Source organism: Notolabrus celidotus, chromosome 9 (assembly GCF_009762535.1).
Source record: "Notolabrus celidotus isolate fNotCel1 chromosome 9, fNotCel1.pri, whole genome shotgun sequence".
Taxonomy (NCBI): Eukaryota; Metazoa; Chordata; class Actinopteri; order Labriformes; family Labridae; genus Notolabrus; species Notolabrus celidotus.
Genome location: NC_048280.1, coordinates 19,977,124 through 20,000,322, shown reverse-complemented (window position 1 = coordinate 20,000,322; position 23,199 = coordinate 19,977,124). Strand labels below are relative to the sequence as shown.

Genomic DNA, 23,199 nt, shown 5'->3' with positions numbered 1-23,199 from the left:
TGAAAGTGTCTATGCATGCCTCCATAGTGCTTCTGCGCTCAGCCTTCATTGTACACCAAAGTCTGTGACTTTGGATGTCTGTTTTTTATTTGAATCCTTGTTTTGTTTGTTTGTTTGTTTGTTTGTTTGTTTGTTTGTTTGTTTGTTTGTTTGTTTGTTTGTTTGTTTGTTTGACCAACCAAACACTCAACAATCCAGTGTTTTCTTAAGTCTCCAGCAAAAAAAGTTGTGCCACCTACAGACAGGTTTTGCAAGCTACTGCAATGTCTCTATCCTGTGAAGTTCTAACAAAAAACAAAGACTTGTCACGTCACGTGGTCATCAATCCCAGTAACAAGCAGCAAAAACACTAGGTAGTAACCATAGACTGTATGAAATATGGACACGGTATCCGTGACGTCACCCATCTGTTTCTGAAGCGCTGTTTTGAGGCCAATCTTCAGCGGCAGCCATATTGCTGCTGTCAAGTGATTGTGACGTAAAGAGGCGGGCTTTGAGCCTCCTAGCCAACAGCTACAGTGTTCCCGCCTGTCAATCAAGTCAGCTGTGCCTCTCATTGGAAGACTCGTAATCTCAATATCTTCGAAATTGCCGCGTTACAACGCACTTCCGCATTGGACTCATAATTTTAGACTGGAGTTTGCTGCTTGGTAGTAACCATACACCACTAGGTCAAAACCAGACCTACTTCCGAATGGGCCAGATGAGACCTGCTTCTTCTGATTGAAGTGTTTATATTCAACAATTTTATTCAGATCTGCTCTTATTCTGATAACCAATGGTCCATATAAACATAGCAAACGCAAACTTGGAGATATAGAAAAGAAAAGAGCCTTCTTTAGTTCAAGGCTGAAGATGCTTTTTTGGATGCGAGACAGAACATCTCAAAAAGAAGAATTGTAATCTAGTTGGCAAAATTGGGGGATAAAGTGGTAGGCTAGTATACATTTTCTCAAGTCATTTTCCTTTCGCATAATTGAATCAGTTAAAGTCATTCCTGAAAGGTTTAAGTGTTCTTTTAAATGACAACTTTTATCTTTTTGGATCTCAGGTTTGGATAAATGTGTGGCTGAGATTCACTTTGTGTATTGGTGCTTTAAAGGTGACATATTATGCTCTTTTTAATCAAAATATATTGGTCTAAGAGGTCCCCAAAACATGTCTTTGAAGTTTATGCTCAGAAAGACACTTTGAAATCAGATTTTGGCATGCCTGTAAACCCCTCTTTTTCAGCCCTGCTCAGAACAGGCTGTTTTCTGTGTCTGTGCCTTTAAATGAGAATGAGCTCTCTGACCACGCCCCCTCAGGAAGTGGATGTGCCCTCGGCTGTCCAGCACGTTGATCTGAATAGACATACCTGCTCACAGACCCGCATTACTTCAACCCGCTGAATTTGATCCCGAATCTGATCCTGACGGAGAGGCGCCTGCAGCAGGACCTTTCTGAAGGATTGGTCACAGAAAGGATTTTTTTCATTTTCGGGGGGTTTGTAGACATGCCAGGGACACATATTTCAGGTAGAGAACCATTAAAAAGTCGATTTTGCATGATATGTCACCTTTAAGATGAATAATTAATTGTTATAGAAATACTCTGGTTTAAATTTGCATGAGTACCACATCACCAAGACTTTTAAAAGCCTGATCTTAAATAAAAGGATTTCACAAAGCTATACTGAGAATGAAGACTATTTTTGTTAAATCATGTTTAGATTAAAATAGTCATGAGAGGAATAAAGTCAGAAAAGTGGTGGAGAAAGAAACTAGAGAAAGATCACAGCAAATAGAAAAGCAGCTTTTGAGAGGAACAAGAAAACTAATTATCCCATATTGTGACCTGTTTTCTTCAGCATAAATGAGCATTAGGAAAAAGAGGGAAAAGAAGCAGTCTAAGAAAATCATCTGCTGGGAAACAGGAACCCTTGGCATAGCGGGTCAGATGCTACCGCTGTGATGTCCCAATTCATGAAAGTAAGAAATTGGCATGTGATGTTGTTTTACTTCTTCTTGGACTCCTCTGCTGAGTAAGTTTCAACGGCTTTAAGACGTTAACTTGGTGTGAGGATAAGAACAAGCGAGACAAAGATAACTGTGGGGAAAATTAGGAGAAAAGAAGGCAAAGGGACTCGAGGGGAAGAGACTTACTTTAGCTGGTCGTGATAAACGTTCTGTGGCTGATCTGAAAACAGCTGTGTGCTGCTGTTTGTAGTTCTCCTCTGTCTTCTTTTCTGTCTGAACATAAATACAGTAGATTTACACACACATGTACATAAAACAGTTTGTTGTCAAGGATTCACAGAGCTTCATATTTCAGACTATTAATACAAGAACATTTATCCTTACAGAAAGAAAGAAAATAGAAAGAAACATATTGAATGACTACAGTGATGGATCTTCTTACCTCATACTGCCCTGGACTTGGGGCATCTATCGATTCCTTGTTGTGGAAGATGAAGTTGCGTTGAGCAGTGGAGCCAAAGCCTCCCTTCCTGGTCCTTTCTAAAAATGCCTTTTTGAAACTCTCACTGGCTAAACTGCGCTCAAAGACATTGTAGGACCCTGGACCTGCACAGAAAAGACAAAGACTGGATTATTGTGTATAGAGGATGTTTTTTTATTGTCATTCTTTTTCACTGTGTTTTTGATCAAATGTTTCCCTACCCTCGACTCTATTAGTTACGTTCAAAGCTCCATAACAATACAATCATGTGGTAAAAGTCTGTTTGAAGCAGCAGACAACAAACATGTGCAGCGTAGGTGTGACTTTGGCTTTAGGATATTTTAATGTTGGCAGAACGAGCAGCATTGGCTGAGAATGACACATACGGTGAACACTGCCATATGGAGACACACGTGTTATCCCTACTTTATTAGTTGTCTCCACAACAACACAGTTCCATGTCTGCATGTGTGAACACAGGCTTTGGTAACAGCTTGAGAGGAAAAATGCTCAGAAACACATAAGGACGAATCTCTACTTGACATGCTTAAACAGCCACAACTTCCAAACTCAATTACAGGCAATTAAGCGTGACAAGGAAATAAAGAAGACATGTTTGTCGTTAATTCCATGACAGATTCAGTTGGAAACACAGGGTATAAAACAATCATTAGGGACATTATAGCTGCTAATTATGTGTTATGTAAGTGTTGTTTGGCCTTGACTGATGAGACGTAAAATCCTCTAAAGGTGGGCTGTAGAATCTGGCACCATGACATTAGCAGCAGATCTTTTAAGTCCGGAAAATTGGGAGGTGGGGCCTCCATGGATTGGACTTGGATGTCCAACCAAGCGGATAACTCTGGTCTAAAAATATGAGTCCAATGCGGAAGTGCTAAAAACTGCAGTTCATCAAGGATCCACTTGAGGCTGGCTCCGAAAGTACTGGAAACCACATACACACCAATTCAAAAAAGCCGATCTTTACAGCAGAAATAAACATGTTTACAGCCTGGTACAAAAAACGAGTGTAGTCTGGATAGCTCATTTCTCGATCGGATCACACCGTAGGGGGGGTGAATTTATTTCAAACGAGGCAATTTCAAATATATTGAGATTACGAGTCTTCCAATGAGAGGCACAGCAGACTTTATTGACAGGCGGGAACACTGTAGCTGTTGGCTAGGAGGCTCAAAGCCCGCCTCTTTACGTCACAATTGCTCGACAGCAGCAATGTGTCTGCCGCCGACGATTGGCCTCAAAACAGAGCTTCAGAAACAGATGGGTGACGTCACGGATACCACGTCCATATTTTATACAGTCTATGGGTCCAACACATCGCACAGATGCTCAATTGGATGGAGACCTGGGATAATCAGCGGCCAAGTCGACACTTCGAATTTGTTGTTGTGCTCCTCCAGGCCTACTTCTTTAATTACTTTGTGGTCCAGTTCTGATGCCCACATGCTAATTATAGGCACTTCAGCAGTGGACAGGGGTCAGCAAGGGCATGACTGGTCTGCAGATACACAACCCCATATGCAAGAAACTGGGAAGCACTGTGTTCTGACTCTGAGACCAAAGCTGGCCACCTTTAGTTTCTTATGCACATCAGTGAGCCCCGGGCCCATGACCCTCCCACAGGTTCACTGGTCTTCCTTTCTTTGACCACTTTTAGTCAGTTCTGACTGCAGACTGGGAACAGCTGAAGAGAGTTGCAGTTTGACAGATGCTCTGACCCAGTCATCTAGCCATCACAGTTTGGCCGTTGTCATAGTCGCTCACATCTTAGCGCTTGCACATTTTTCTTGCTTCCAACTCATGAACTACAAGGACGAAATGTTTACTTGCTTCCTAACATATCACACCTACTGACAGGTGCCATTGTAACATGATAATTAATGTCATTCACTTCACCTGTCAGTGAGTGGTCATAATGTTATGGCTGACTCGATTTATTTGTTTCTTTTTGGGGTTTTTTAAGTTATATCTTAGGGCATTTTCACCTTTAATGGACAGGACAACTGAAGAGAGACAGGAAATGTGGGGAGTAGAGAGTGGGGGAGGACATGCACTAAATGGTCAAGGCTGGAATCGAGCCTCCGACCTCTGCGACAAGGACTATAGCCTCTGTATAAGGGGCACGCGCTTAGACCACCAGACCAACGGCGCCCCTATTTATTTGTTTCTTAAATCACACTCATCATAATAAAAAGATTAAATATACCAAACAATTCAGATAGTACTAAAGGAAAAAAATATTTGTACAAAAACAAAAACACAAACTATGAAAATGCAGTGTAACTTTTGCACAATGTCACCAGCAATGACAATAAAAGAGGTAAGGCCTTTAAAGTCCTCAGTTTGGTACAACTGTGACATTTAAGGAATAAAGTGCTGTCTCACCTGTCAATTCTGCAGCACAACCTATATATCAAAAACTCCATCAGTCCTGCATTTGAGCACCACACTGGCATTTAATCTTTCCAGCCAAATCATGGTTTGCCCTTAAATCCAGTCATACTTGGTGATGTAATGTTAGTTTGACTTAAATGTCTGCTCTTAAATCAAGTACATGAGGCTTGAACATAAAATACATATTCAGGTTTTTACTTGTTCTTTTGATTAGAATTGTGAGCTCATATTGGATCTATGATAAAGAAACTAATAAAATATTGAAAAAACGTGTGGTTTTGCCAAAACTACACATCTTTACACAGTGATTTCAAAAGTAGCAGACAAAACAGGACATAAGAACACTGATTGGACACATCAAAGACTGGGAATCATATAACCAACCACACTGACTACACAGGCTGACCTGGTGTGGAGCATGTCTTGTTATGGTTAGGATTGAAGCGTGCTGCAGTTAAACCAAATGGACTTTTCTTCACCCCTGCGTTCCTCTTCAGTAGCTCCAGAGCGCAGCGCGGGTCATTATATGCACCAACAGGGGGCGACACTTCCTTCATGGGGCTGAATCTCTAAAGGGAAGATACAAGGAGAGGGAAAGACAGGGGTTAAAGATGAGTTACTATGAAGGCAGAGAAGAGGGTTGGAAAACTCTATCTGTACTCCAGCTTCTAACACAAACTGTAACTGTACAGTTCAAAATGTACAGCAGTAACTGTGGCTCAATGGTAGAGTTGGTTGTCTCCGGGGTTGCAGTACTGAGTCCAGGACTCGGACTCCGGTACAGCTCAAGTTCTGACTCTACTTGTATTTGAGTTCTGATGACTCAGAATCAGACTCAGACATGAACATTAACAGCTCTAACAATCTGGTAAATTTGATCCCTTCACCCCCGCTCATGTGCTGTCTTGTTCAGCGGCAGTTCTTGTTGAGATGCCTCAAGTGGTGCCATGAAAAGTGGCAAAAGTTTAGCTTCAAAGAATTTAGAGCAACTCAAAACAGCAGTGAAAATCATAGAATGTATAAATAATGGAGGTAGTATCCGTGACGTCACCCATCTGTTCCTGAGCGCCATTTTGAAGCCAAGCGGTGGCGGCAGCCATATTGGAAATGCAGAACTCAACCAGGCATAGTGTGACATAAAGAGGCGGAGTTTGAGCCTCCAAGCTTACAGCTATGTGTTCCTGTCTGGGAGTCAAGTCAGTCATGTCTTTATTTGGGCAAAAACTCGTAATCTTAATATCTTCTGAACTGTTGCGTTAGAAAAAAATTCACCCTTTTTTTAATTGGTGTCTATGTGGTATCCAGTGTTTCTGCAGCCAGCCCCAAGCAGATTCTCAATGAATTGCAGTTTATAACACTTCCGCATTGGCTTCATAGTTTGAGACCAGAGGTTGCTGCTTGGTGAAAATACGTGTGATATGTTAAAAAATATATATCTAGAAGAGTTGGGAACAAGCTCAAACCAAATTCATCCAGAAAAATAAAACAGATGCTAATATTACTTGGATAGTTAATAAGTCAAGTCAAGTCAAAATGTATTTATATAGCACATTTAAAACAACCACAGTTGACCAAAGTGCTGTACAAGCTTAAATGGGTTACTGTAAACTAAACTAAGCTAAGTTTGCTGCTAGCTAATGGTAATGTAAGTCTTCAAAGTGACTCAGCCATTTGGTCCAAGATGGTGGGTTTGTTAAAATTCTGATTAATGGTACATCGGTTGCAAGTATTATTGAGTTTATTACACACCTGCAGTGAACTACTGTAGCAGAGTCCATGAGTGCGTCTCCCCATTAAGAGAGGCATGATGCGCAATTAGGCCCAATGTATCTGTTGTAAATAAATACAATGTTTTTTCTACACATTTCACACAGTCCCACACGGTCAGTGTATTCAGATCACTTCAGACTTGAAACACTAGGGACTGGAACCTAAGGATGGTGACTTGACTACAACACTGATCGTCTCCTAACTGGAAGGTCTGTGGTTCAATCCCCAACTCCTGCACTCAAAAACCAAAGTGTCCTTGGGCGAGACACCAAACCATGAATTGCTCTCAGGGGCATAGTTAGCACTATGTGATTGCATGTGAATGGGATTGGTTAGCACTGATGGGCACTTTAAGTTGCATCCTCTGCCATTAGTGCACAAATTTGTGACTTTGACGTGTACTGTAAAAGCACTTTGAGTATTCTCACAACAAGAAAAGCAATAAGTGCAGTCTATTAAGCAATTCTTTCTACTGATGAGAATGATGAGCACTGTTTATGATCAACGAATTTATCCCTCCATCCACCTATCTGGAGCACAAATAGAATTCTAGCTGTGGATATTTAATCATGACAATCAATAGTTGAGATACTTCAGTCAGGTAAACAAGTAGAGGTGGAAGGCTCATAAACACAAAGTAATTCACTGAAAGTGCACGAGATAGCGTGCATGAGGCTACTGATTTTACATGTTTATTGTTTTGAAAATCAGGGATCATGGCTGCAAACTCTTTCACAGTTCTTGAATATACTTTCCAACCAAGCGGCAACCTCCGGTCTAAAAATATAATTCCAATGCGGAAGTGCTAAAAACTGCAGTTCATCAAGGATCCGCTTGAGGCTGGCTCCGAAAGTACCGGAAACCACATACACACCAATTCAAAAAAGCCGATCTTTACAGCAGAAATAAACATGTTTACAGCCTGGTACAAAAGACGAGTGTAGTCTGGATAGCTAATTTCTCGATTGGCACACACTGTAGGGGGGGTGAATTTTTGTCTAACGTGGCAATTTTGAAGATATTGAGATTACGAGTCTTCCAATGAGAGGCACAGCTGACTTGATTGGCAGGCGGGAACACTGTAGCATTATTTCACAATCGCTCGACAGCAGCAATATGGATGCCGCCGCCGATTGGCCTCAAAACAGCGCTTCAGAAACAGATGGGTGACATCACGAATACTACGTCCATATTTTATAAAGTCTATGTTTCCAACCAACTGACAAACTTACATGACCAGCCCTCCAGATAGTGTGCTATGTTGAAATCTGAAATGTATTCAGACACTTTAACAGCACATCAAATTCCCAACAAGCTAAACTGAGAAAAGGGCAGAGCAGACAAAAAAGACAAAACAAGTCAAAAGAAAAAGAGCGAATTTTAGCAGAAAGAGTGAAAGAGCACAAAATGCGAACAGACAGGACAGATTGGTGAGATAAGTGAGGAGAAAATGAGATTGAGGAAACAGCATCTCCCTTTCAAAAATAATGATGCACCCAATCAGGTATGTAATGTTCTTTGACTGTTTAGCTGATATCAGGGCTTATTCAGCACAGCCGTAGCTGGGCAGCTTCACTTCCAGGTACAAACGTGTTTATCTGATACCCTAACAACACAGGCAATCAAGAGCCTGAAGCAGATAAGTTGCCTTTTCAGTCAAAATTACTGACAGTGAACAGTGAATCTGGGTAACATTAAATTTCTCTTCAGCCTCTCACAACCCAGCCATTTAGCTGCTTGTTATCGATACAGGGAGGAATAAAAGGACCTGATTCCCTCCAATCACATCATGTCCACATTTACAATCTCAGTAACTCACACTTTAAATCAGCCTCCCTGAGTGATGTTAAAACTACAGTAATCCTATAGTGTACCATTTGTTGGAAACATACCAATCATTGATTTACATTTTTCATTTAAAGAGAATTCAGCCTACGGAAAATTGTGTGGAAATAACAATTACATCAAAATGCACCGTTGAGTCATTGAGCGATGTGGAGGAAAAAGGGAGAAATAAAAGAAAAAGAAAAAGAAGCAAAGACGTGCAGCCAGAGAGGAAAGTGTTTCTGTTTAAAAAAATGGAGAAAGTGAAGAGAGACAGGGCGGGAGTTACATGACATGCTGTTTCAAGGCCAAAATAAACTGTGTTCATTCAAAGTCAGTTGTGCAACTGTGGTTTGTGGCCATCTGTCAATCTAACACCGCTCTGCTGGCTTTGATAAAGCCTTATTCATGGGGACAATTTTTTTTTCTATTTCCCTCCGACTGACAGAGCTTTGTTGGCATTTCACATTGATCTTCTTCTATTCTAGAGGTGGATTTTTCATTTACACTCCACAATTCTCCACTGCCAAACTGTAATAAAACAAAAATAGCGGAGGAATATGAGACCTGTGTGGGCATCTCACTGACTGAACCTCTTAACATCTGATAATATTCTGATCATAATGAGGCCACAAAGTGATAGAGCAAAAGATTACGTATCAGATTTCTGTAAATAAAGCACTATTTGATTGTTGTATGTGCATCATTTTGGCAATAAGTTTCATGTTTTTGCAACATGCATTCCTGATTTGTTTATCAGACGTCACTACGGCTAGTAACAGGGTCAACTTAATAATAACCTTAACATAGAATTAAAATGATTTCCTTCGTATTCAGGGATCAGATAAAAGGTTTGTGAAGCACCAATAGAGTTGATGGTCTCTTGGGATGCATGTGAATAGAAAGGATAGAAGATACAGTCATAAATGAGTAGAGGGGAAGCGCAAATGAATGGCAAATAAGGGAAACACAAGAGTCTTTTAACCTTAAATATTCTCTGTAAAAAGACGGAGAGTTAATGAAGACATGAAAAGGAGGGAACAAAAAGAGAAAAGGGGGATGAGTGGGGGAGTGAGGGCAAGAGAGAATCAAGGAAAAGGCCTGTTTTGACAAAGTGTCGGATTGATGCTTTGATATTGGGAAATTGCGACGTCAAAGGGAGAAAGAGAGGCGAGGTCTGGATGATTCCAGCTGTCCCTCTTATCTCCCTCTCTCTCCCCCCCTCTTTCCTTAACTCCCACCTTCCCTCGTTTCCTCTCCATCCCTCCGCAGGGTAATGGCGTCAGATGGAGCTGGACTCACAGGGAGACGGAGATCTAAGCAAACTGTCGTTCTCAGTTCTGCAGATGACTTGTGACATGTGCACGCGCACACACGCACATGCACACACACAGTAACAGTTCTTAGGTGGGTGTCAGTGACGACATCACAGGGTCGATGCACTAACACAGCATGTGTGGGGAAATTAGGTCAGAATGCACTATAACACACGCACAGACACACACACACAGACAGACAGACAGACAGACAGACAGACAGACAGACAGACAGACAGACACACACACACACACACACACACACACACACACACACACACACACACACACACACACACACACACACAAATAAAGATGAAATGAGCCCAAGAATCTTGCATCAGTTGTTCTTACCAGAAAACTAGCGGTTTTATGTTCTTTGTGTTGCAGACATTATTAAGGTCATTTCAGGCAACTAGTGTGTGTGTGTGTGTGTGTGTGTGTGTGTGTGTGTGTGTGTGTGTGTGTGTGTGTGTGTGTGTGTGTGTGTAGGTCTTGTGGATGCAGATGTCTTCATTTGGATGCATGTCAGCAGTACATGTGAACTTGTTCCTTTAATGTCTTTATCTGTCTACAGATGAGTTTGTCATGTTTGACTTTTTTGATAAGCGCGCGTGTGTGTGCATACACCGTCAGGTTGTGCCTGTGTGTCGGAGCGATAATCAAAACATCAGTCAGGGAGTTTCGCAGGAGCGAGTCTGTGGGGCAGTGCAACAGAGGAGTTGAGCTCTTCCTGAGAGGTAAAACTGCACATCTTCACATCCTTCATGTGCGTTCCTCTGAGCCTCTTAATAAACTCATCTTCACCCCCCATGTGAAAAAACCTTTCACTCCCAGCACATCAATTAAACAAGCAAAGCCTGGCTCTGTGTCTTGGATCTGTTACTTAATCTTATATATTCTATATTAAAAATCCACTCTCCTTTGAGAGATAGCAAATTGAATATTTAACCACCTAAAGATTATCCCTGAGAAGTCTTTTCAATATTCTCTAAAGTCTTGTCTCTCTGCATGGTGCATTATGGAGAATAAAACCACCAAGTCAATGGATCAAACTGCACTTATCTTGCCTGGTTGCATTAAAAGTCGACTATGATGATTTGACTGTGATCCTAGAATACAGCCTAATCTACATTTCTACTTTATGAGGTTACAAAGATACTCATAACACCACTATATCACTCATTTACTGATACTTGGGGCTAAAATCACACAAAAAGTGATCAAATTACAATACACTGAAATACACTGATCAGCTATAACATAATGATCATCTGCCTCATATTGCAAAGCCCTCCCTTTAATCAGGTCAATTCAAAAACAGATGAGGCTTGATGAGGCAACACTCTACTATGCCTCTGAAGGTGTACTGTGGTGTTCTGGCATTAAGACGTCAGGCGTAGATCCCCAAGGTCTGGTAATTTCTGAGTGGGGGCCTCAATTGATTGCATTTCATTGTCCAGCAGCATTCCACAGATATTTGATTGGATTGAGATCTGGGGTATTCATATTTGATCAAGAGTAGTTCTTCTGTTTGATCCAACAACGCAAGCAAGCAAGCAAGCCTTTCCCACTCCCACGCCCACCATTGACTCTTATCACTGGTTTGCCGGTTTTCCTTCTTTGGACCACTTTTGGTAGGTACTGAACAATGCAGATCAAGAGTTGTCATTTTTGAGATGCCATGACTCAGTTATTTAGCCATCACAGTTTGGTCCTTGTCATAGTCGGCTGTATGTTTTGAGTGTTTTTCCCCTCCCCTTTTCTCTCTGTCATTGTATTACCAGCAGGTGAATCTTAATGAGGACAACAAGGTTCACCTGGCCTTGGAACCTTTAAAAGTCCAATGCTGCCTACAGTAGGAGAGAGGCATTTGAGTCGCCCGTCTGTCTCTCCTTAAGGGGATTTGCGTGTGCTTTTGTTGTGTGTTGTAAGGTTAGATTTTAGTTGATCTTTGTTGAGTTGTTTAATCCTTTCAGTCATTTTATATTAATCCCTTTTGTTAAATGTTTTAAGATATTCTTGTGATTTTATATGGGTCAGATCCTGTTAGCTTTGTACCTCAGACTGAGAGAGGAAGGAGCTGGTGAACTTTGGCAGGCTACCGCAGGACTCCACAGACTTCTCAAACTGACTTCTGATGTGATACTGACCAGGTCCAGGGACTCCCTGAAGTCACAAAGAAAGAAAGAAATGCACAGTAAGTCACCAGTCATATTTGTATTGACATGCTTTGGTCATTTCTTGTTAAATTAGGTTGCATCAATTAGAAGGTGAAGAGAGACATCGAGGGAGCAACAGGGACAACGTGAGCTACTTGTGAAAACACTTACCAAAGTACAGCAGCTAGAAACCTTTTAACTTCTCTACTTTGCAATTAGGTTCTATTGTTAAAAAGCATTGAGTGGGAGAGAAACGCATACTCACATTTTCTCATTTCATAGTGACAGGAAACAATTACATCTCAATCCTACACCATTTCTGGGCAGTAATTATCATAAGTATCAAAACAGCCCACCATACTAGACCTCCTACTCACATAGGTGCTGAGTAGAGCAGAGCCAGGGGATTTTTTTTACTTAAACCCAGACGATTTCTGGGAGGTGGTTTAACAGTAAAATGGTGTTGCCATCGGGGGCCATTGTTCGCATTCACACCCTAATCTTGAGGAAAAACTGTGGTTAGATTTCTGCACAACATAGCTCCCAGTGCCTATAGTTTTCTTTTTTTGTCTGCAATTGTACACAGAGATAAACAAGTACATGTTCTGAGAATAAATACATAGAGAGGTAGAGCACATAATTAGATTATTTTCAGCTCTGCGCCAGACCTGCTTGGAGTCAAAGATTTTTTTTACCTATTTTGCCCCTTAATTATCAGGTACTTCTTTGTGGCATGCTGGTGTTCAACTAGTACACCATGTCTCTGCCAATTATAAAATCCTCTGCATTTAAGAGCTGTGTTTATAATCCCAAAGAGCTGCCTTTAGTCAAGTTCACTCTAGGATTCTTTAAATAACTCACATTTTCCCTGAATTTAGTTGCTCTTTTTGCATAAGGTGAAATAAAGGCATATCCTTTCAAATACAGATCCAGACATCTTTATATGTGTAGCTCTGAATCAGACACCGTTGTGAGTTTTTTTTTTTTGCAATGTGATCTCAGTCTGAACAGTCAGATCAGAAATCATGCACCTTTGTGCCACCCTAGAGCAACATTTGTCACAGCCAGCACCATTTTCACACTCTAGTCCCCAACAACACATCTACGAACACCTCAGTGGAGAAGTAGCAGCCATTGCACCACAAAGGAAACCTCGTTAAAATACATGACTCCTTTCTCCTCATCCTTGTCAACTTGGAAATCAAACCACACATGCTGACTTCAGTGCACACATGGCTGTTAACACACTACAGTGGGCTTTACATGACTGTTCTTTCACATGTCAGGTTAGGACACTGGGGAATTGTTCTGGTCACATTCAAAACTACATAATGCAAACAGAAGAGCATGGAGAAATTGTATTTGTCCCTGCAAACACAGTCTTTGAATGCTGAGTGTCTCACAGTTTCCTGCCTTGAGTTTAAACTCATATGTGGCCAAAAGCATTTTCCTTTCTGTAATTATAAAACATTTAACAGCACATATTAGCTAACCAACCTATCCCAGTTGTTGATTTGGTTTAAAGGTAGATACTTCAAGATCTAGACAGAAACAGTTGAGCCATGTTTTTTTTGCCTCTTTGTCTTCTTCTTCCTTTCTTCATTTTCCCCCTGCGGCAGCTGTACTGCTTCCCCAATTTCTAAAAATATCAAGTGCTGCAAACATCAACAACACAGTCCATGATTTTGTTAACATGGAAATGACATCATTTTAAAGACGAACTGACAGTGAACTTCATATTTACAGCACAATACTCGGCTTTGCATCTGAACAACCTCAACTGTTCTGCTTTTGATTGCAGAGATAGACAAGATAATGGTTTATTAAAGCTGTTGGCTCAATTTTGGCCCTCGCCCTGTCACAATGCCTTTTTAATGGATAGCACTCTCACACACATGCACACACACATGCTGAAACTCAATGGGACAGCAGCAGCCCCAAGTCATTAGAAGCAGACTGTCTGCTAAACTCTAGGAAGCAAAGGTGTTTGTCCTGAGTGTCCCCACTGTGGGTAATGACCCATCTGGCCAGTATATGTATGTGTGTGTTTGTGTGTGTGGGAGTACATGTGTGTTGAGATGTCAAGTACTAATGATGATGGATGGGGGTGCTGCCATCATAGCAGGGGGTCCAACTACAGCATGGTGCACACACAAATACATCTACTGCAGAGAAAGTTATAGAGCTGAAGTCAGGGAACATTTGTAGGATTCTAGAAATTACTTTAAGCAAAGTTAGGAGGGACATTTGCAATAAAATGTCATGTTTAATTATCTTTACACAATTAAATAACCTAAAACTTAGCTGAGACGAGAGGTAGAGAAGCAGAGTGTTCCAGGAAACAGAGGACGGGAACAGAAAAGACGTAGGTGTAAATCCATGTCAGAACGAATACTTCCAGCACTCTCTCCACAAATCCAGTCCCACTTTTTTTTAGACTTTGCCTCACCCACTCTACCCCTTCGACTGGAGGAATAAGGCATCACAAAGCATTACTCTGCCAGCACACTCAAGTTCATATGCAGGTGAGTAACTCCCCTCAACTCAACCAGCTTCAATTTATCAATGCGTGTGTGTGTATGTGTGTGTGTGTGCATGTGTGTTTGTGTGTGTGTGTGTGTGTGTGTGTGTGTGTGTGTGTGTGTGTGTGTGTGTGTGTGTGTGTGTGTGTGTGTGTGTATGTAAGGTTGACAGTCTCTGACTAAAGCTTGTATTCTACTGCCCTCTATGGGCCAACACAGTCCCTGATGTGTTTGAATAAGAGATGGAGGAGGGGTTGACTCATTTAATTTGAAATCGACTGTGCTTAAATAAATCCACAGTAAATCCAAAGCACTTTCCTTGACTTTGTTCACACTGCAAATCAAGGTGCTCTATTATGAAACATTCTCAATCTGCAGTTTTCAAATCCTATCATGTGAAAGCCACATGACAGTCCAAGGAGAATTAAGTCTTCTTAGGCATTTAACACTACCTACAGGTAAAAGTTTAAAAGTTGTATTAATAGTTTTTTTAGTCTTATTATTTCCACTGCATACAAAATGCAATTGAAGGGTCAATTAGAAGGTTCAGGGGCTGAGAGGGCGTTGTCATATTAGCTCTAAATGTACTTCATGTTGCATTGTTGTGTTGATTCTTTAACATCTGTAAGAATTGATCTTTGAAAATTTCTGCACTTCTCTTGGATTGAGAATTTACTGCCAACAGTGACTAATCCCACTGTTTCCAACTTCTCTTAACACTTCTCCTTATCCGGTCTGCAGTTCTGAGGGTGAATATGAGTAAGTTAAGATAGTAAGTCTACGTAGTACTCTTGTTCACTCTGTTGAAAAAATTAGTTTAATATACAGATTTAAAATATTTTAGCTGTACAGACAAACACAAAAACAAGACTATAACATTTGAAAGAAGTCATATTCTTACTTTTACAAAATTTGAACTCATAATTAAAAATGCATCCTTGCAGGGCGCTGGGGGCCTAACAGTCTAAGTGCCCCACATACAGCGGCTATAGTCCTCATTGCAGAGGTCGCTAGTTCGATTCCCGGCTGCAACCATTTCCTGCATATCTTCCTCCTCTCTCTTCTCCCCACATTTCCTGTCTATCTCCAGCTGTCCTATCAATAAAGGCAAAAACACCCGAAAAAATAACTTTAAAAGACAAAAATGCATCTTTGCAGAGAGGTATATTCTGGGTGCTGGTTTGGCTCAACAGTTGGATCCCGTGTGTCTCATGTTAAGAAGCTTAAGTCCTTGAAGCAGGTGGGCTGGGTCCAACTCCGACCCGGTGCCCTCTGCCATTCCCCACTCTCTTCCCTACTTCATCCTCTGGCACGAAAAGCCCATAGAGTAATGCTTTAAAAATGTTACATTCTTTGGTGTTACATTGTAAGTTTCTATGTTCTTGCTTAGTTTATCATGGCTAATGTTTAAAAATTATGATTGGAGGTTTTGCTTCTGAACAACTGTTACTGACTCATTTAGGTACTTTACACTTGTGCAGTGTGCTACTTTTACAATGTTAATCATAATCAATAATAAACACTGAAATTAATCAAAATGTATTGTAATGGCCATGTGTAACTGCTCTTATATCAAAGTGTCTTGGTATTAAGGCCAAAACTACACCTATATTTTTGATTTATCAATCCCATAAGCCTAATCTGATACCATCATGAAGCTATTTTAGATTAAAAAAAAAATTAATCTGATAATTTTACACATTTTGTGGCCCTGAGCACCAAAAGAAGCCATCTCCAAATGAAAAACTTCTTTAGATGTGTGACAATACTACAGTAGAAATGATAAGAAAGTCAGCACATTAAATGTCCTTTTAGTTGTCCTAATTTATCCTAATTGTCAAATTTTTAATCTGGGCAAAGTAGCTTACAGACCAGCAACATATGCGTTTCAGCACAGAGCCTTCCTGAACACAGAGGAAGGCTCTGTGCTGAACTGCATACATTGCTTGCTCTGAAGCACACCAGATACCATATATTCAACTGAGGTGTCCATGGAGAGCATATCAGAGCTGTACAAGGCGTGAGTACTGGACCAATTGTAATAGTTTGTAATATATTGTCCTTATTAAATTGGGAAGTTGTGTATTTATAAGGTTTTTTTTAGTATTTATTCCTCGCTACTGTTTTTTTGTTGTTGTTGTTTGTTTTTTTAAGTTATTTTAGTCTATTTTAACATTATTTTACTCTTTATGACAAGCCCCATCTTGCACTGTTGTTGTCACTGACATGTTGACTGTTGAGAGTTGTTTGTCTGTTTGTTAGTGTTTGTGTTGTTTATCGACAAGCTGGTACACTGCAAACCAAATTGCCCTCTGGGATTGATAAAGTTATCTGAATCTGAATCTGATCACCATATCAACTTAAAGCCAATAGGGTGTTTATAGCGTGTTGTGCTGCCTCAATGATTCAATAAAGTAGGCTTAATTGCTCCTTCTGTTCATATTTGCCACTTATCAGCAAGTCACATAGGCTCACTTCACAGAAATGGGTGCAGAGGCTGACATTGACATGAGTCCTCTACAAGCTTTAATCTCTTTCTAGTAAGCTTGGCATGTACAACCACACAGACATGGAGACACTCTCACCTTCTTTTCCTCTTGCCTGGGCACCAGTTCATGGTAGCGAGGGATGATAAGCTCAGCTCTGCCTCTCTGCTCCATTTCAAGGTTCATATTCACATACTGCGTCTTAACGTTCCTGAGACACACAGAGACAGTGACAACATCTTTGAAAAGAGAAGAAACAAACACACAGAGAAGATAAAAATAAAAGGAGAAAGTGTTGTTCAAAACATACAAAATAGGAAACAACTAAGTAAGAGGGCTTGGGAGAGACAATATATAGAACTAGATGGGGAAAGAGATGTGTAATGGAAAAAGTAAATAGGAGGAGATGAACAAAGCAAAGACAGAAAGGAGAGGGATGAAGTGGAGAAGGGGGAGTGAAAGAAAAAGAAGGAGAAGAGGGAGTGAAGGAAAAAGAAGAAAAAGGCTGTAACTAGTCCTCTTGTCAGTAAGAGTAATCAGTAAAGAACGTTCCAACGTTTTAAATGATTCAAATCATCACAAGAGTATCACTGATATGTTTTCAATGGAGTTTAAATGTCTGTCTACACCTACAGTGTAATCTCTTACACTTACACTTTTCCTCCTATTACTCCAGTTCTTCCTTTATGAATCGCAGAGCTGGCAGTGTGCCCACCATTGTACAGTAAAAGAGCTTAGTAAGTCCTGTCCTCCCCAGCCATCAATAGAAAGGCTATGTGGGAAATGTCAAATATAATGCACCAGCTCCAGGTTCGAAGAAATATCTCTCTTTGTTTAAACAGCTCCTTTGTTCAGCACACATCTATAACAGCTAAGGAGCAGTGAACCCCGAAGATAAGATGTCCTGGATCACCTAATCTCACCAACCTTTTGTCTCTTTATCAAAGCTTCAAAACGGGAAGTTATGGAGGTTTTGATTTCAGATAATTGCACTGCTGATTGAAACTATTGGCAGTGTCTATCATGAAGTTAAATGCCAATCAATGTGATCTTTGGTTACAAAAATAATGGTTGGTTTCATACTTTATAAATCTTTAAAAGGGTCAAATCCAAATTGTTCCAATAAAACTTGAAACTTTTAAGCGTACAGTTTTTTTTCTTGCCAAGAGTTTGACAAGTTTATGAATACAAATTTCATGCATTTAGAGTTCATTCATAGCTGATAGGTGTTTATCTTAGCTCAGAGACAAATAGATAAAGACGTCAAGATATGACGTTCAATATTTTTGTATATATGCAACTGGTACAAAATGCTAATACTTAATACCGCACCATGAAGTACATAGTACTCACGTTTCAGGGTAATATTGTCCTGGACCTGGTCCTTCCTCCACTGTCACCACCCCTCTCGTCCCTGTCATGTTACCAAAGTGGACTCCTTTATACTTCTGCGCAGAACTCTTCTCTGACTACAGAGAAAGAAAGATTAAAAGAAGGAACAGACAGACACCAAAAGAGAGAGGAGTGGACGAAAGACAGAATTAAACAGGAAGAATAAATTAGAAGAAGATGGCGTAAGAGAAAGATATAGGAAGAGGATAAATGGGCAAACAAAGACAGAGAAAATAAAATTGGCTCATTGGAACTTATCAGGTTTCAGAGCTCATGAAGCTGGAGCTGAATGAAATGTGAAGTTCAGCTAAAATGCCAGAGTATGTCAGATCTTGGGAAGACCCTCTGTCCTTTCTTATCTCTGTGAGTTTTACAGCAGACTTTCTGTGCCGCCGGCCCTTTTAGATAGCAGCAGTTCACTCTGCAGCTTAACAACTGAGAGAGGCTACGTTTGAAAGGAGCAGGCAACTCTCTCCTGAATGCAACAGAGCAATACTATGTTGAGATTTTCATACAAATATGGTGCAAGGGTTCAATACAAAATATAAATGTATATAATACACGAAAAAATAATCACATAGCCGCTGGTTTTTGAACCAATCACTGAACGTCTTTGGAAACTGGTGGATTATTTAAGAGTCTACAGCTACGCATATAAAAGTTTATCAGAGCCCAAAGATAGTACCTTCTATTCAGCAAGGGGACGTGAATGTTCGACCACTTTCAGTGGAAATTCATGCAATATTTTTCTAGTTAATTCTCAAATGTACACATTTAAGATAAGAGATTTCTTTAAATTCAAGAATCATCTAGCTGTCAATGTAAAGATAAGGTCAAATGATCGGCAAAGTCATTAAGGTTTGTATTCTAGGGACCATGAATACATCTTTGAACCGAGAACACAATTGATACAGAAGATGTTGAGATATCTTATGGGATGAAACTTGCGTGTGGTGCTTAAATGTGTTAATTAGTCATTAGAGTTGATAGGATTCATCCTCTGGGGATTCTGAATGTTTATGCAACTGGAGTTTCAAAGATAAAACCTGGCTGTTTGTCATCAGGTTCTGAGCAACAAGATTACCTATTACCCACCAAAGCCTGTGTTTGTCCAAAGTTCTTCACTGAAAATAAAGCAAAGCAAAACAAAGTGGGATTCAAATTAACTGATTGGTTCCTAATTATTCTTTATTTTCAAGACTTTTGCTTGTACCTCAAAAATCAAGGTAGGGGCGACGTTGGCCTAGCGTTTTAAGTGTGTGCCCCACAGAGGCTACAGTCCTCATTGCAGCGGTCGCTAGTTCGACTCCAAGCCTCAACCATTTGCTGCTCTCTTATCCCCACATTTCCTGTCTCTCAGCTTTCATATCAATAAAGGTGAAACTACCCCAAAATAATATCTTTTTAAAAAATCAAGCTGAGGTAAAAAAAATAATTCAAAAGTACAAATTCAAAATAATCTAAAAAGTCTCTTTTTTTCATAACTGTACATGACCTGACTTTGTGTGTCTACTTGGTTTTTAGAGGGTGGTACTGAGTCTCAAAAAGTTTCTCACTCCATGTGGTGCCTGTCTCCTTGACTTCAACAGTGAACAGAGGACAAGATCTGAGGTTCTGTCCTTTTTGATCTACCAATCCAGTTTAGAGAGGGGGAGATAAAGAAACAAGGATGTTCAGATGGTTCAAAGTTAAAAAGAAAAACAGAACTGTCCTACACCACACACAGTCACATACATGATGGTATCACAGCTGGCTTTGAGTTCAGAGGTACAAATTGCTAATTTATGTCAAGGTGAGCTTTTAAAATTAAAAACAAAGACACAGCTTATAGGTATGAATGTATTCATTAAGCGTTGAAAAGGTTGTAAGGCAAAACGTTTATTATTTCAGTGAGATCAAATGAGGGCAAGATCCCATAGGCTGAAAGTGTGCTTTACAGAACCAAACAAAAAAACAAACAGTGTTGAACCCAATTTATACTGAGAAGACATATCACATTTTTACAGCAAACATGATCCTTTGTGGGGACTGACCAGTATTTATAGGGTAGGATACTCAGGAAACAATCTGTTTACTGCTCTCCTTTACCTCCATCAAAATACTTACTGAGGGCATATATTTGAGGATAATTATTCAGATGTCCGAGACTGGTTAGTCCACTCTCTATTGGGCCAATGCAGTCTTTGAGGATGTGGTACCAGGGCAGGTACTTCATCCAATAGCTTAAAGTTTAAGCAATGGTCAATGCTTCCCCTGGAATCCGCAGGAAAAGCAGACCTTAACCTACAGAACAGGCGCTCAATCCAGTAATCAGAAGCCGTCCTACGTAATGTATTTGAGGATCACATCATTGTAATCTACATGCATTGGATAATGACGTAATGACTGTCCTGAAACTAAACCAGTGTTTCAACAAATATCTTCACCACCCCACCCCACCCCCAACACTTATTTTAACTCTGCCTGTCCCATTAAGTTACTAACCATAGACCTTCCTGGAGTCCCTGAGCTCCCTTGTCTCATAGGTTCCTCTGAGCTGCCATAGGCATCCTCCTGCGGTGGACGTTCCGGACTCCAGTTGATACAGACGCGCTGGACTCCAGCAGCAACAGCTTCTACTACTCGTCTCATCACTATCACTGCTCCCTCTCTCCCTCTTATTCTCCTCTCTCCCTTTTTCAAGACCCAACTCGGTCTAGGCATGATGGCCGTCTAACATGAGTCTGGCTCTGCCTGAGGTTTCTGCCTGTTAAAAGGACGTTTTTCCTCACCGCTGTAACTAAGCTAAATTTTGCGATGTGCAATGCTCATGATGGATTAAGGCGGGGTAAGACTAAGTCTTATCCTGTCTTGACCTAGACCTCCTATGTTTGTAAAAGCGTCTTGAGATAACGTTTGTTGTGATTTGGCGCTATACAAATAAAAATTGATTGATCTATTGAGCAAATAAGACAGCCATATTTGAAGAGATCATTAAGAGTTTTGAATTTGTCATAGCTTATGAAAATTGTTCTTTTAATGCATCCGTACTCCATCAGATCTAATGCTACACAGTTGATTAGTCAAAGACCATTTACAAGTCAAGCACATTAGTCATCTTTAACCCTGTTAAAGTTTTAGTTGCACTGCAGTAATTGCTTTGTCAATGCCAAATTGAACTTTAAATTTGGAGTCGATGGATAGTTGATGGATAAAACCTTTTAAGATCTTTTTGTTTACTCAATATCATTCACAAAGGGAAAAAAACCTGCTCCTTTGATATCTGTCTCGAGTCTTATCATTCAAAGGCTGCTCCGGCCACTTTGAAGTCACATCCTCAGACAGGCACTTAATTCTGCCAGTCCGCACTTTTGAACTCTGTCAGAGCAGCGTGGGGCGGGGAAAGCATTTGACTTTAAAGAAACAAGTGTGTTAGAAGGAGACAGGCAGAAACAGAGGCTGGACTTTCAAAGTGAGCGCACAACAGAAGTTGAGATGAAATTTTTAAAAAAAGAGCCTTGGATGGATGAACTGCTGATAGCCCTAAATCACAGCGTGCCTCTGTGCCTGCGCCGGTATGTTGACACAACCTCGGCCAACACTCAAGGACGCTGTTGACTTCCTCTGGTCATTAACAGATGAGAAATGGCTTAATTGAGAGCCAGACCAGCAGGCATGTGCATTATTTTAAGTGAATATTGTAATATCGCTTGAAGAATAATTACTAATGGCTCTCTTTGTTGGCATGTAAAATGGATGAGCATTGGTGCGCTGTGGCTTTTTTAAAGTGGAGCTGCATTCATTAGCTATGGAAATGGGTTTTGGGCCAACTGACTGGAGTGCAGGTGGGGGGTGTCAGTGGTGCATTAGATCTGCCTAACACTAATGGACCTCGCCTCGAGGGCAGGCAGAGTACACTCAGACACACACTCGTGCAGAATAATGAAAGCACACATGCGTGCACAAATGAGTCCTTCACATTTTCTAATGGATGTGTATTCAAATTTCAACATGAATGCGTATGTGTGTGCACATGTGTGGGTATCTGCCCTTACCACCACTGGATTGTAGTAGGCTGGCCCCAGGGTGCTGTCTCTGGGAGGGGGCTGCTGCTTGCTAAGCACACCCAGGGCATCCTCCTCATAGCCATAGGCCTGGCCCGGGGAAGGAATAGATGGGATGTCTGACTGACGAACCAGCCTCAGACTTTTGGCCTGCAGCCACTGCGCAGAGAAAAAGAGAGAGGGAGAGTGGAGGGAAGTCAGGGTTTGGGATAGAAAGGATGCCTTGGCTTACAAAGTGGCCAAGAAATGCCAAGGGCCAATGTGGGGAGAGGTTGAGAGAAGGAAGGAGACAGAGGGATGAGGAAGGAAGGGCAAATGATAAGAAACAAAAGAAAGAAAGGCAAAAGGATGAAGAAGACAGGATGATGGAAAACAGCAAAGGGGGGAACATATCTGCTATGGCAACGTGCAATGAGCCATCTCCAGAAACATAAGAGCTGAGGCACTCACTTTGAGCTAATGTTGTTCAGATGATAACAGCTAGCTTGCAGGGAGAAAAGTGTTAACTTAATCTCTGCTTTATGATAGATGTGGTTGGAAGGAGGCTATATCAGATAAAAGCCTGAGGTCAGTCTTACCTATGTCTGCATATTCTAGACATAAATCTAACATAGCAGGCGAATGCAAGGTACATCCTAATTCTATCTCTGTTCACTGCAAGGCTGAACTTAATCTGTTTCCCACCACCGTTTCACTGCTGGTGAAGCTGAAGGCTACACTGGACAAGCCACATCATGCAAAGTTTGACATCTCCTCTCCAAAGTTCGGATATTATGCAAGTAAGTAGTGAGTACTGATTAACAAGAAAGTTTGCTTTTACAAGTTCTCTG

General features: G+C 40.8%; 1 protein-coding gene and 1 long non-coding RNA gene across 4 annotated transcripts in view; one reads left to right on the top strand and one right to left on the bottom strand.

The window, feature by feature from the left end:
* The window catches only part of stpg2 (sperm-tail PG-rich repeat containing 2), a 67,625-nt gene that overhangs the window by 42,117 nt on the left and 2,309 nt on the right, over positions 1–23,199 (bottom strand). For all 3 annotated transcript variants that reach the window (XM_034692994.1, XM_034692995.1, XM_034692996.1), the window contains exons 4-10: positions 22,361–22,528; positions 18,288–18,403; positions 17,034–17,145; positions 11,826–11,933; positions 5,261–5,423; positions 2,401–2,564; positions 2,145–2,231 (exon numbers count right to left, since the gene is read on the bottom strand). In XM_034692994.1, the coding sequence (XP_034548885.1) occupies positions 2,145–2,231; positions 2,401–2,564; positions 5,261–5,423; positions 11,826–11,933; positions 17,034–17,145; positions 18,288–18,403; positions 22,361–22,528 (918 nt within the window). The remainder of the gene's footprint in view (positions 1–2,144; positions 2,232–2,400; positions 2,565–5,260; positions 5,424–11,825; positions 11,934–17,033; positions 17,146–18,287; positions 18,404–22,360; positions 22,529–23,199) is intronic.
* On the top strand, positions 11,647–17,983 carry LOC117819564. The gene is made up of 4 exons (XR_004632568.1): positions 11,647–11,699; positions 11,808–11,964; positions 14,364–14,451; positions 17,777–17,983. It is a non-coding gene; the product is annotated as an uncharacterized LOC117819564 (long non-coding RNA).